Source organism: Dermacentor albipictus, chromosome 4, assembly GCF_038994185.2.
Source record: "Dermacentor albipictus isolate Rhodes 1998 colony chromosome 4, USDA_Dalb.pri_finalv2, whole genome shotgun sequence".
In the NCBI taxonomy this organism is placed as follows: domain Eukaryota; kingdom Metazoa; phylum Arthropoda; class Arachnida; order Ixodida; family Ixodidae; genus Dermacentor; species Dermacentor albipictus.
In genome coordinates, this window is record NC_091824.1 from 45,017,135 (window position 1) to 45,032,301 (window position 15,167).

Genomic DNA, 15,167 nt, shown 5'->3' on the forward strand with positions numbered 1-15,167 from the left:
TCGGTCCACGAAAGAGGCTCGAAACATACCCGATACGGAAACGTGGTAACTCGCTAAGAAAGACGTCGTCTTTGCAAGAACACACCAAGGCCGTGATGGTGATGGGGGTGCAGGAAGGAACGAAGAGAAACGCGACGAAGTTACGCACCGGGTGTCCCGCCGTCTTAAAATAATAGGAGAGCGCGTGAACGTGCCCTGTCTCAGATGTCAAGGAGGGCCTGCTCTGCAAAGAAACGGGGAAATCGATGTAACGTGTAGCACAGAACCCGTTTTGTGGACTGTTGCCTGTCGACTGTTGCCTGTTTCCTGGACTGCGCCTGTTGCGCAGGCCAGACGTGCAGATGCTTGAATGAGCGCGTACTCGTGCACGCAAATAATGTCCGTGCCAGGCACGTACCCAGGGGGGTGGCCAGGGGGGCCCGGACCCCCCCCCCCCGAAATATAATGGCATACCCCCCCCCCCCTCTCCCCGCCTATGCCACTACTCCTCACACATTCCTAAAGCGCCGCCAGATCAATGTTGAGACTTCGCAGCTGTTCATCGGTCAGCATTAGGCTGCCTTTTTCACTCCTTTTAGTTGGTGATAGTTATCGGCATCTCTTGTAATGTGAAGGACAGTTTTCTCATTGATTCTGCACCCGCGCGATTAACTCGAGATGCGTTCAGTTGTCACTATCTATTCAACCGTCACGTGCATAGCTGTTGCTTTTGTTAGTTCAACCTTTTTTGTTTAGGCTGATTTTGGGGCCAGGAAAGGGATGCCGCTGTTACTCAGCTGGTCTGTACTCTCGTGGAACGAGTTGCGGCCGGAGAAAACACCAATTGCGTTTTACTTTTTTCTTTGCTTCATTATTTCCTTGAGTTACGGCTCGCCGCGACGCTGGCAGATGCCCGGAACACGTTATATGGGTTAGATAAGGTTGGAAATAAAATAATTGAAAGAGCGTCCATCATGAAACCCTGCAATAACCCTTAAACCCATAAGCAAGATGACTGTCGCCCGTTACCTCGTCTGTTTTTCTCTACTTGTATAGCACTTCTCGTGCAAAATTGGCAACTGGAAACAAAAATCGCAAGGAGTTGAGAAATTAAGCGATCTACTAAGGGAGAGAGCCAAGGCAACAACCAAATTGCAAGGAAAAGTGAATAATAAACAAGTTAACCGTTGTTTATGAGAATATTTATGGATCAACATCTTTTTATTTAAAGAAGGAAGTAGAGAAAACGCCGCCGAAAGTGGAGAACAGTTACTTGTTTTTAATGACGCGTCTACAGTTATCGGTTGAACCGCCTCACGTAGCCACTTCTCTGCTGTGCTTATGTGGGTATTTTTCTAACCTTTCGCGGTGGGCGCAGTACGTCTAGAATCGCAGTGTCCTGCGCTCTACGCGGTTGTATGGGACTGGCGGCCGCACAGCGTTACGCAATTCGCGGAACTGTCAAAACTGATCAACAAGGCGAAAATAACTGATATTCGAAACTATAACATGAGAAAGACTGAAGAAGCCGTAAAAAATGAACGCAGCCTGAAATCAGTAAAAAAAATGGCTGTGGCTTAGCTAAGCTTAAGCCCAGGATGCGAAGCATACTAGCCTTTATTTTAGTTGTTGAACTACTGTTTAGCCTGGTGAACTGCTGTTGCTTGGCTATATTTGGTTCGGCTAGACGAAGAAACAACTCATGCGTTACTCTGCTTCGCCTTCAAGAGTGGAACGCGACAGCTTTCCCGTCCACCCGCCAAGGGGTGTACGACAATGGGCTACAGCGCAGCGACTACGCGCCCCGCATTGGACGCGGTGAGCGTCGAGCAACGTAGCGTTCGGCGCGGCAACGAAATGTGCGCCTGAACAAGCGACGCACGCCTGAGCCTTAGAAACAAGCTCGTTTCTAAGGCAACACCGCATTCACTAGAGGCGCTTTTGTACCGCTTTGAAGCATCTTACTCGTGGCTCAGTGGTAGCGTCTCCGTCTCACACTCCGGAGACCCTGGTTCGATTCCCACCCAGCCCACCTTGCAAGAGTTGAGCCAAAGCCACTTCTCCTCTGTCGTGACGTCAAGGTGTCACGTGGTATTGAAGGCGACACCGCCGCGCCTGAGGAGCTGGGTTGAGCTCTCGTAATATGCTTCGCATAAAAGAAACCTGGCATAGGACAAACCATGATGTATGCACTAAAAGAAAAGAAGGATAATATCATCACAATCTCGAAGATATAGTAAAAGCAGCGTGAAAATTCTAAGCTGACCTGTATAAAGTACCCAAAGGAGTCACGATACTTCACTTAGAAACAGTAATGAACAGGATACAGAAACTCTCCTATAACTAGCGATGAGGTCAGACGGGCCCTGCAAGACATGAAACGATGAAGAGCGGGGGGAGAAGGTGGAATAACAGTCGATTTAATCAAAGATGGAGGAGACATAATGCTTGGAAAACTGGCGGCTCTTTATACGGCTCTTTATCAACTGCAAGGGTCCCAGAAAACTGGAAGAATGCAGACATTATACTAATCCACAAGAAAAGGAGACGTTAAAGAATTGAAAAATTAGAGGACCATTAGCTTGCCCCCAGTATTATATAAAATATTTACCGAAATAATCTCCAACAGAATAAGGGCAACACTGGATTTTGTCAACCAAGGGAACAGGCTGGCTTCAGGAAGAGATACTTCACAATGGATCACATCCATGTCATCAATCAGGTTATCGCGAAATCCGCAGAGTACAATAAGCCTCTCTATGTGGCTTATATAGATTACGAAAATGCATTTGATTCAGTAGAGATACCAGCAGTCACAGAGGCACTATGTAATCCAGGTGTACAGAACGCTTACGTAAAAAGCTTGGAAACTATTGCCACATGCGTGTGCTATTTGTTTGTTTGAACGAGGCGCGTGGGCGCCATCACTCCAGAAAGGAGGAAGAACGAACTGGGCTCGCGCTGTGAATCTAACCGGTCAGTGCTGCAACCGTTGTTGTAAATATAATCTGTAAATAGTTTCCCGTCATACTGACTCGTCCTTCGCGTAAGAATATCTACAGAGATTCTACAGCTTCCTTTATTCTACACAAGAAAAGCAGGGAGATACCTATAGAGAAAGGGGTCAGACAGGGAGACACAATTTCTCCAAAGCTATTCACTGCGTGCTTAGAAGAATTCAAGCTATTAAACTGGGAAGGCTTAGGAGTAAAGATCGACGGCAAATATCTCAGCAACCTTCGGTTTGTCGACGACATTGTTCTATTCAACAACAATGCAGACGAGTTACAACAAATGATTGGAGACCTTAACAGAGAGAGTGTAAGAGTAGGGTTGAATAATAATATGCAGAAGATGAAGAAAATGATAAATAGTCAGGCAAAGGAACAAGAGATCAGGATCACCAGTCGGCCACTAGAGACTGTGAAGGAGTACGTTTACCTAGGGCAATTAATCACAGGGAACCCTGATCGTGAGAAGGAAATTCACAGACGAATAAAGATAGGTTGGATCGCATACGGCAGACATTGCCAGCTCCTGACTGGAAGCTTACCATTATTATTGGAAAGTAAGGTGTGTAATCAGTGCATTTTGCCAGTGCTGACATATGGGGCAGAGACTTGAGAGCAAGTGAAGAACCGCGCAAAGAGCGATTGAACGAAGATTGCTAGGCATAATGTTAAGAGAGAGAAAGAGAGCGGTTTGGATCAGACAGCGAACAGGTATAGACGTTATTCTAATTGACATCAAGAGGAAAAAATGTAGCAGGGCCGGTCATGTAATGAGCCAATTAGATAACCGTTGGACCATTAGGGTTACAGGATGGGTACCAAGAGGAAGGAAAACGCAATCGAGGACGACAAAACACTAGGTGGAGCGATGAAATTAGGAAATTCGCGGGCGCTAGTTGGAATCGGTACGCGCAGGACAAGGGTAATTACAGATCGCAGGGAGAGGCCGTCATCCTGCAGTAGACATAAAACATGATGTTGATGATGGTGATGATGATGATGATGATGATGATGGTGATGATGATGATGATGATAAAGGCGGTGCCCCCCCCCCCCCCGAAAAAATATCCTGGGTACGTGCCTGGTCCGTGCGTAATGCAAAGGGAGGTTTTCTTGCTCTTGGGAAGAAGACGAAGTGACTGCGAGCCAGGACGCGTCGCGTCGAAACCCCGCAATTTGCTCAAATTAAGTGTGATTTTTGCGAAACCAGTGCCATCGCACCGCGGCATCACGTTTATGAAGATATATGCTTCACATCAAGACCATTTTCGACCCTGTGAGTTTATTTTGTGCACTACCGCAAGGACATTTATGCCCGAAGGGGCGCTACGTCGGCTAACCCTAACGCTGTACCCGCCGACGATTTCGTCGCTTGGACGGACGCCGGGGCTCCCACCGGCACAGAGACATCTACCCAAGCCTTGCCAACGGCACTACAATGAATTACGAAGTGATCGGCCGAGAAATCGACCCCTCGGAGGTTTCCGTCAGGAACGGGTGGTGCGACATCGCCCCACGAAGAGCGACCAAGCCTAAGTCTAACCTCAACATGGCTGCCACCATGGCAGCCTCCGGCGCCAGAGCGAAAGCACCCAAGCCCATGTCGACCCGTAAAGAAATCATCAAGGCAAGTAGAATGCGCTTACTCCCGCAAAACGAGACCAAAGTAGTAATTCGCAGCCGCGGCGGACTGAACATCGCCAAAACCGGACACGTGGGAATTGTGCAAGCCATTCAAGGAGCAGCCGGACTCGAACCGATGCAGTGCGACGGGGACACGATTTGCCCCAACCTCAAACAGAACATCATGGTCGTGAGTTCCCCGCTACCCGAGAACGTCAATGGATATTTGAAAATTCAGAGCGTCACCATCGCCGGGCAGACGTACGAGGCCTTCTCCTACCAGACTGCACCGGACGACACGTGCAAGGGAGTCATTCGCAACATTCCGCTCCACCACACGCAAGAAACGATAACCAGGTCCATCGTCAACCCGAGAAACCCACTCGCACTGGCGGCGAAGCGTATTAAGGAAACCGGGACGGTGATCGTAGTCTTCGAAGGACACAAAGTTCCCAACCACGTGATGTACGGATGTGCATGGGTAGAGTGCTCGCTCTACAGGAAGCAGATCGCCATATGTCAAGCTTGCGGCAAACTAGGGCACCGAGCAGACGTATGCCCCACACCGGAGGAGCAGACTTGCAGGGATTGCGGCATTCCAGACCCCGGAGAAGATCACGCTTGTGAAGAAGTCTCTTGCGCGCTGTGCGGCGAGAAACACCCCACGGCCAGCAAGGAATGCAAGAGCAGATACCAGGTCCCGTACGTGGTACGCAAACGAAGAATCGAGAACAAGCAGGCAGCCATTGCGTCCAAGAAACTTCGAGAAAAAGCGACGAGTCTCTTAAGGCAGAACGGCGCAGGTGCGGTGCAGCATCCAGACGGACATCGCGAGCCCAGAGGACGCTCCAGATCCAGAGGGAGCTCGGGATCCCGATCGGCCAGCAGAGGTCGCAGGAGCCGCTCCCCCACACCCGGGAGCCGGGGCCGCTCCACCTCGGGCGTGCGCTTCGCACCCGCGGCCGGAGCTGACAGCTGGGCCCAGCGAGTCAAGGCGACAACGGGATGCCAGGCCTCGGCAACGGCAGGGACACTGCCCACTAACTCCGGGCCACTGAGGGACCAATCACAGGTGAGCTTGCAAGCGCGGCTAGAGAATAATATTCACAAAGACATCTTAGAGAGAATCAAAGCACTCGAGCACGAAAACGCTCAACTCAGACGCACAATGACAGAACTGGCTAACGAGAATAGATTGCTTAAAACGCAAATTAGCTCACCAACTGCACAGACACAGGACATGAACATGGACACTTCACCCAGTCCGAATCCCTCCAGCGTAGCGGAATCAGAAACGACTAGTCAAAGCCCACCCGCGAGCACACCAGCCACCAAGAAACGCAAGGCCAAGACCACGGAATGCGACACGCCTGCCAAGGACATAGACGGTAAATTGGACAAGATCCTTAGTACCCTAGGTCAACTACAATTCGATGTCGAGTCACTAAAGAAGGGGCACGACAGACTAGTAGAAGCGGTCGATGGCCTAACGAGCAGGGTAGAAGTGATGGAGAAGGGCTTCGGTGCCAGGATCGAGGGCCTCGAAAAGACCGTCTTTACTCACTCCATGGCACCGGTCAACTCCCCTGCCTCCCCCATGGTCAGAAGGAACACTGCAACAAGCGATATCGTCACACCCAAAATGGCGGTAAAGTCCGCAACCACAGTAGAAAGTAAAAATGGAGAAGGCAAATAAGCGAGAACCAGCCGAAAGGCACCAAGCGCAAACGAACAATCAAGGCAAGCTTCTAAGCTGGCAATGGAATTGTCGCGGGTTCCGCAACAAGAAATCGGTCTTGCAACAGCACATCAGACACACTACAGACAAGCCGGACATCATACTCCTTCAAGAGACCAACACCGACACACCAACACTTCCGGGATATGAAACAATTGCCGTTCCACCAACAAAAGCCTGCAGCGGCGTAGCGACGTTTGTCAGTAACAGGCTCGCGTGGGCCGAAATTGACAGAAGTAATCCGGACAGCAAATGCGAGCACTTGTTCATCGAAGTCTTTCCCAAAGGCAAGAAGTCTAAGAGCATACTAGCACTGAACATGTACAGCAGCCCGAACCACAGAACGCAAAGTTTCAGAAGACTGTTGAAGAAGGCCAGGGACAAAGCCGGGGACAACCCACTGATTATTGCCGGAGATTTCAACGCCCCAAACGTAGAATGGGGCTACGGCGTCACCAGCGCCAAAGGCAGAAATCTTGCCGCCGATGCGGAAAAGATGGGCCTCAACCTTATCACGTCCGCGCTCTACCCTACCAGGATGGGCAACTCGGTCTCGAGGGACACCACCCCAGACCTCACATTCGTTCTCAACACCGAGGGGGCCACCTGGCATAATACCGGCGACGACCTCGGCAGCGACCATTACATTGTGGAAACGTCAATAGCAATTGCCTTGAAACCACTACGAAAGTGGAGATACACGGATTGGGATGCGTTTAGACAGATAAGAAAGGAACGTACCGACAAGCCCGCTACACTAGAACAGTGGACGCAAGAACTAAAGGAGGACGCCCGCAATGCAACCAAGGAAATAGAAACCGATGTCCAGACAATCGGGATGGACGCTAAGCTCGCTCACATGCTGGAAGCGAAAAGATCCATACTGCAGAGATGGCGTACCCAGAGACTCAATAGAAGACTTAGGAAAAAGATTGCATTACTGAACAAGGACATTGAGCACCACTGTGTAGTACTCTCCAACCAACAATGGGACGAAGTATGTGCAAGGGCCGATGGCAGCGTGACATATGGAAAAACTTGGAACCTACTCAAACACCTTCTTAACAAAGGTCAAACCAGGAGCTCCCAGACCAAGGCGGCTGACAAGATAGCGAAACGTGAACTAAAAAACTGCAACGAGGAGGAATTTATGGCAAGACTTGCCGAAAGATACATGCCACTCTCGAGCTGCCACGAAAACGAGGCCGAGGCATCCGGTTCCCCGTACACGGGAGCTGACAACCCCGACCTCGATGAACCCTTCACCCTGGAAGAAATGAGGACCGTCCTTCAAAACTTGAATGGCACATCGGCCCCAGGTCCGGACGGTGTTAGTAACAAGGCCCTTCGTAACTTGGACGAAGACTCCGTTCGGTTCCTAGCGGATCAAATCAATCAGGTCTGGGCTTCCGGCAGGGTCCCACCGGAATGGAAGAACGCCACCACGGTTCACATTCCAAAGCCCAACAAGCCCTCGGGCGTCGAGAACCTCAGACCCATATCACTCGCGTCGTGCGTGGGTAAGGCGGCGGAACACGCCATTCAGAACAGAATCTCCAGATTCCTCGAAACCAAGGGACTATTACCACACACCCTCATCGTATTTATACCCGGTCTATCAACTCAAGACACCATGATTTTAATCAAGCACCAAATCATTGATGAACCCATTAGAAACGCCAAGGCCATTCTTGGGTTGGATCTAGAGAAAGCGTTCGACAACCTCTCTCACCAATACATTGTGGACACCATTTCTAAACTCCACCTCGGAGCTAGGTTCCACTCGTACGTCAAGTCATTCTTGGATAACAGGACGGCTACGCTCCGATTTGCCGACCTCTCCACGGAGACTCTCTCGCTGGGGAGCAGGGGCACTCCCCAAGGCTCGGTCATCTCCCCTATGCTTTTCAACCTTGCCATGGCGGGACTTGGTGAGAAACTAGGGCAGATCCACGGGCTCGAGCTTACCATATACGCAGATGACATCACCATGTGGGTGTCCAAAGGAACCCCGGGCATGGTGCAGGACATCTTGCAAGAAGCAGTGAACGCCATAGAAAAATTTCTAATTCCCACAGGACTCAGATGCTCGCCTACCAAGTCGGAGCTGCTCGTACGCAGACCCACGCAGAAGGGCCGCAGGCCATACTCGTCAGACTTCGATTATAATCAAGAAATTACCGTACGAACCACTTCGGGACACGCCATACCGTGCGTCGACAAAATCAGAGTCCTGGGTATGATCGTAGAGACTAAAGACGTCAATGCCTCTACGGTTCAGAAGCTCATCACCAAAACCAACAACGCTATTGGGCTCATCAGAAGAATTGCCAATAGACACAGGGACCTCAAGGAACATAATCTCATTAAACTCATACACGCGTTCGTCACCTGTCACTTCGCATACGTTGTGGCAATGCTCAATTGGACACGATATGAAAGAGACAGACTGAGTGCCCAAATCAGAAAGGTCACCAAGCAAGCCCTCGGCATTCCAACCAGCACCAGCAACGAGAAGCTGGGGCACCTGGGCATGCACAACACCCTGGAAGAAATTGCCGAAGCCCAGCAGCGCGCCCAGCTCGCTAGGCTTTCGACGACGCCTCCGGGGCGCACGATCCTAGAGAAGCTAGGCTTTGCACAAGGAGACATAGAAAAAGACTTTGCGGACCTCCCACGGGACATCCGCGCCAAAATCATGGTCCGCCCTATACCCAGAAACGTACACCCCGAAAACAACAGGGGCAGACGACAAGCGAGAGGACAATTCCTTCTTAACCAAGCCTTGGCGAACCGTGAACGCTCAGCTTTTGTGGACGCGGCGGCATACACGGGAAACAAAGCTTTCGCAGTAGCGGTTGTGGACGGCCGTGGATCCACAAGATATGCAGCCACGGTAATTGCAAGGAAGCCTGAACAGGCCGAACAGGTTGCGATCGCTGTTGCGCTCACCGACGACAATCTTTCCCATATCTACAGCACTCAATAGCCGCTATCAGAGCATTCCAAAAGGGCACGGTCTGCGCACAGGCTCTCAGGATTGTTTCAAAGAAAGAGATTAAGAACCACTTCATATACTGGTTCCCGGCACACTTAGGACCAAAGATCGGCGACGTCCCCAACCTTAACGAGGCGGCACACGAGGCTGCGCGCGCGCTTACAGACCGCGCGGCTTCACCCAACCACTCGGAGAATAAGGACACGCCCACTACATACAATGAAATCACTAAACACTACTACCTACAACGCAGACAGTATAGCACGCCACACCGCACGCTCACTCGAGCTCAAGGGGTTACACTCAGAATGCTACAAACAGACACATACCCCACTCAAAACAGATTACACCATTACATGCCTGAGCTCTACGACAAGTCTCATTGCACCAATTGCAATACATCCCTTAACGTATATCATTTACTCTGGCCGTGCTCGCAAGCTCACGTAAACTACGACCAGGACAAGCGCAAGTTTGAAGAGGCAATCCGGAGTGAAGAACTCGCTCTCCAACTCTGGGCCGTCCAGCAGGTCCACGACGCCACCAGGAAACTCAACCTCCCGGTTCCGTCGTGGGAGACGCCCACTCCATGAGAGCCCAAAGCTCTCGTGGCCTGCAGGACCTGAATAAACTTGATTTCCTTCCTTCCTTTCTTGCTCTTCATTCCGGCATGGGTGGATGTTCGCCGCAATTCGAGCGGACCGCCGTCATATGCCAGTGTAGGGATGCGAAAAGACGCGTAAATAACAAAGCAGCTCAAATGGAGGAACAGTGAGCAAGTGCGACTAAGCCGCTGGTGGCCACATCTAACAAAGAAATCACGTTGTCAGAAGAAAGTAGCATGCGCAGCGGGCCAGTGTGATTGTATATGGTTCCGTTCTTTACAGCGAAAGCTGTAGATGACTAACCTCCCACAGTCGTCTTTTTTTCTTCGGCTTACGGCAGCAGAAACTGATTGGGCGATCTCGAACCCGTACGGGTGCAGTGTGGCGGCGCAGGTGCCAAAATGCGGAACAGATTAAAACGCTCGCCGTCAACAATAGCATGACGTCAATGTCATCGCAGTGTATAAGCAGGAGAGGTATTGGCGCTATAAACAGCTGCGTTATCGATGGGGCGAACACGTATAGTTCGTACACCCGAAGAACAACATGCGTACGAGGAGCCGGACCGAACAGCAACGAGAACGTAAACGGTGCCGGCGCGAAGACGAAGAACGTTCTCGCGATGCTGAACGAAAACGACAATCACGAGCCGATCTCGAAGGTAGTGCAATGCCGGGCCGACCCGCGGCGGAGGTGCAGTTCGCCATTAAGGGGCCCACACGCACAGCTTCGCTGGTCATCCTTCTTCACAGCGTGGAAGGGCAGTGAGTTTTTTTTTTCACGAACTATTTTTTCTCACTCTGTTCTCAACTTTCGTTCTGTAGCTTGCTCGTTTATGCCAACCAAGAAAGATCCCGTCTCCGGGGACACTACAGACGATGATGAAATTATGAAACAAACATTATAAAAAAATAGAGTCGAATGTCTGATTTCATTACTCATGCTTGTCAACCTCATTTATGTCGTCAGCTCGTAAGCGCGCCAGTTCACTTTTACGACCCTGGTAATTTTGATTTTTTTCGTTTCTTGCCCTTTTATTGATCTTTTCTATTTGTCATTTCGGCCCCAGATTCATGTTACATCCATCAGTTCCAGCTTTCCAGTTCTACCATACAGTTTCCACACAGTTTCCATACAGTTTACAATTCTACCAATACAGCCACGCCAGTCCCTCAACCTGCATCACGCGACTTCCCACCATGCCGAACCTGCCCGGGCTCTGTTCATGGGGCATTGACCGGACGATTCGGATGGTATATTTTTTCTATTTTCTTATTTCTCTTTTTCTTTCTTTTCCTTTTTTTCTCTTCTTTAATTCTTTCACTTTTAATTTTTCGTTCTTATTGTTTAACTTTTCTTTCCTTTTTCTTTTTACATCTCCTTTCCACCTTTCATTTAACCAGTAAACCAACCGGATGGATGGTCGAGACGCTGCATGACCTCTCAATGCAGATTTGTACCCATTTGCCCTCATCAGTTTACGCTAACGTTTAATTTTACTTTGGTATTACGGCTACTCCTCGGCATTTGTTACCTTACACAATTGACTTTCTTAGCAAATTCCCTTTTGGGTTTTCCACCCCTTTTCATTTTCTTTTGATTGGCTTTGGACCTACGATACCATTGGTGGTGCGGGTTTCCCCACTTTTCTTTAAGCTTTTTTTTTTTGTACGTGTGCGTGTGTGCGCTGAGGGGCTCAAAAATTTGCCTGTATCGGCGTGTGAATATTAACGACACAACGCGCAAATGGCCACCCTCTTTCTGTACAGTGTTCACAAACTTAAACGCCAACAATTTCGAAACAGCTACAACGCCTTGTTTCATTTCCAGGTTCAAGTGCGTTCGCAACAGCGAGTTAATTATTAATTCAGATTGTATACTTCGGCTACTGCATCGTTGAAGACGACCACAGAGCAAGTTCACGTCGCACGTTTATAAAAACCTGCCCTTCAAATTAACAAAGCTAATATACTGACTAACTAACCAAAGAAATAACTTATTCCTAAACCATTTATCAAACTAATAACTAACTAACCTAACTTACTAACTCATCTAGCAACTAGATTAACTAACTAACCTCAATAATAAGCAACGTAACAAACTACAGTAGCAATACCAATACAATTAATTATACAATTGCACAATAATAAATAAGTAACGCAACAAATAACTAAATAACTAAGATAACTAATTAACTAATCAAACTATCAAAGCTAACCTGAAAAATTAAGTTGTCTACCTGAAATAAGAAAACTCTTCACTAATAGCCTATAGTAACTACGCAACCTCGGCATCTCCTCGACGAAACAAAGATCAAGTCATACCAGCGCGAACGCCTGTCCCGCCTCATGCACACCATTACACAACAAGGAAAAGACGCGGTTATCAAGAGCCTGGAAGCCAAGTATCTGCCGGACACGCCAACGGAAACCCACCCGCCGTACGGGGGGCTGCCCAATGCGTGTCTTGACTGAGACATTACCATATCAGAGGTGCGGGTAGCGCTGCATGAGCTCAACTCCCGCTCAGCAGCCGGCCCCGATCTCGTTACCAACAAGATGCTAAGCAACCTGGAGGATGTTTCGATAGAAGCCCTAACCCATTACTCCAAGGAATGCTGGCATTCGGGCAAGCTCCCCCGACAGTGGAAAACGGCAAGAACGATCCTGATTCCGAAACCGGGCAAACCACTCAACATCTGCAACCTGCGTCCCATCTCGCTCACATCCTGCGTGGGCAAGGTGCAGGAGCACGTGGTCGCTAACCGGTGGCAGGAATACCTAGAGAAGGAAAGCCTCTATCCTGACACGATGATCGGCTTCCGGCGCAGACTCAGCATACAAGATGCCATGTTAAAGTCAAACAAGAAATCATCGACAACAAGACACACGACACCAAAGTAATTCTGAGGCTCGATTTACAAAGTGCATTCGACAAAGTCAAACACTCAGCCATATTAGCGCAAGTATCAAGACTCAACATGGGGGTAACGAGCTACAATTATGTTCAAGACTTCTTGACCAACCGCACGGTGGAACTGCAGGCCGGAGACCTCAAGCTCCTCGAACACAAGCTCCGGAGTACGGGTACTCCGCAGAGTTCGGTCATCTCGCCGTTGCTCTCTAACCTCGTCATGATCGGGGTAGCGAGGGCAGTAGCGGGGACCGGCGTCCCGCATACGATCTACGCCGACGACATTACCCTGTGGGCGGCCGGCGGCACCGACGCCAGCATCGAGCAACAGCTGCAAGCGGCTGTTACCGCCATCGAGCAGCACCTTGACGGCACAGGCCTAATGTGCTCGCCCGCCAAATCTGAGCTGTTCGTCCTCACACCGCTTCGACCGGGACGGAAGCGCGCTCCCCTTCGGGAGTGTGACCACATCAAGATTGGGGCTGCATCGGGGCAACGCATCTCCGAAGTTCCCAAGATCAGGGTCCTGGACCTGCTGCTCAACAAGAGCGGCCGCAACGCCGAGACTATCATCAAGCTTACCACCAAGGCAATGGACGCCATCCGGCTCATACACCCAGTCTCTACTCGACGGGCGGGCATGCGTGAAGACAGTCTCGTGCGCCTTGTCCAGCCGTTCATGATCAGTCACATCGCCTACGTTGCGGCCTACGTCAACTGGCAGGTTACTGACAGGGCCAAGATCAACACGCTGATCAGACGGGCTTACAAGACGGTACTGGGCTTAATGGAGACCACGAGCACGGCTAGGCTCCTGCAGCTCGGCGTCCATAACACCATAGAAGAAATAGCCGAGTCGCAGCTCACCGCGCAAATGGAGCGCCTCTCTACCACCAAGATGGGCCGCAGTATACTGACGTTCCTGGGTTACAGCCCCCAAGCTCCCATCCGGCAACCGTGCGAGATCACAGAGGAGGCGCGGGCCCACATTTACCTGGACCCCATCCCGAAGAACATGCACCGAGAGTACAATCAAGAACGGCGGCTGGCGCGGGCCAAGGCCCTCACCGAACAACACGCCCAAGACCCGCACGCCCGGTAGGTGGACGCAGCGGAATACCAGCGGGAAGGCTTCGCGGCAGTGGTCGTTGCGGCGGCTACCGGCACCAAGACAACGGCAGCGAGCGTGCGGTGCACGAACGCCACAGACGCTGAGGAGGTTGCCATCGCTCTGGCGATCACCGAGGCCGAGTGTCGCACCGTGCTCAGCGACTCGAGGAATGCCGTGCGCAACTTTGCCAAGGGGCGAATATGCGCGCCGGCGGCCGCCATCATCGGCAAGCTCCAACTTCAAGACCGCGGCAGCACCGTCCGTATCAAGTGGTTCCCGGCGCACGCCGGCGAGTGTGCATCCTCACCGAACCACAACGAGACGGCCCATTCGGCGGCGCGAGCGCTTACCTTCCGCGCCCCCGAGAGTGACCGTTCCGTGTGGTGGTTCGAAACCAAAGACAGATTGACCAGTTATGCCGAAGTAACCAAGTGTTACCGGTTAGCTCGACGGACAATGCCGCCTCCCCACCCGGCACTCAGTTCGGAGGAGGCCGTAATCCTAAGATAAATACAGACCGCGTCACTCTTCGCTCCCGCAATGCTGCACGTGCTTCACCGAGAGCGCTATCCGAGTGGGCCTTGCGGTTTTTGTGCAGTGGGTCCGGCGGACCAATGGCACATCATGTGGGACTGCATGCCAGGTTCCCGACGGCAGCTACCTCCAGGACTTACCCGCCCAAACTTCAAGGTGCTCTGCAGTCTCCAGACAAAAACACACAACTATGGGCCATCTAGCAGGCCCGGGGTGCGCTCGAAAAGCACAAGCCTCATGACCCACTACAAACGGGCCCAACTGGGCTAGTGCGGAGAAGGGTATAACCCCGGGTCGACGCTTGGCCAGCGTCACGACGGGTTAATGCGGGCTATGAATCTGTCGTTGCGCAACATGTATATTCGCCTCGTTTGATGCATCATATATAGTTAATTTTTCTTAGATACGTAGATTTATTGCTTATACGTATAATTATATCTTGTTGCGACGTTTTGTGTATATGTGCAGTGAACTTTGTTGGGCGAAGAAGAAGAAGAGCACGGAGCAGATACGTCTCTCACATCGGCTCCGTCTTTTTCGATGTTCCGCTGGCCAATTTTTCGAGGTACGACGATTTCAAGCACATCATCAGATTCGTGAAGTTGCCCAGACTCGACTGATACGAAGTTTCGAGGTGGGAACCAATTTTTGACAA

The 15,167-nt window shown here is 50.8% G+C and overlaps 1 protein-coding gene across 1 annotated transcript; it reads left to right on the forward strand.

The window, feature by feature from the left end:
• Positions 1 to 4,127: 4,127 nt before the first annotated feature.
• On the forward strand, positions 4,128 to 9,985 carry LOC139059069 (uncharacterized). The gene is made up of 2 exons (XM_070536922.1): positions 4,128 to 5,685; positions 9,811 to 9,985. The coding sequence occupies exons 1-2, from the start codon at positions 4,429 to 4,431 to the stop codon at positions 9,940 to 9,942; spliced, it is 1,389 nt and encodes a 462-aa protein (XP_070393023.1). The 5' UTR covers positions 4,128 to 4,428; the 3' UTR covers positions 9,943 to 9,985.
• The last annotated feature ends 5,182 nt before the right edge of the window (positions 9,986 to 15,167 follow it).

What these genes read in the sequence shown, in the direction of transcription:
- LOC139059069 (XM_070536922.1), top strand. Translation starts at nt 4,429, where the DNA reads ATGAATTACGAAGTGATCGGCCGAGAAATCGACCCCTCGGAGGTTTCC. An exon ending in CACTGAGGGACCAATCACAG is followed by an intron (nt 5,686 to 9,810) that starts GTGAGCTTGCAA and finishes AACTACGACCAG; the next exon opens with GACAAGCGCAAGTTTGAAGA.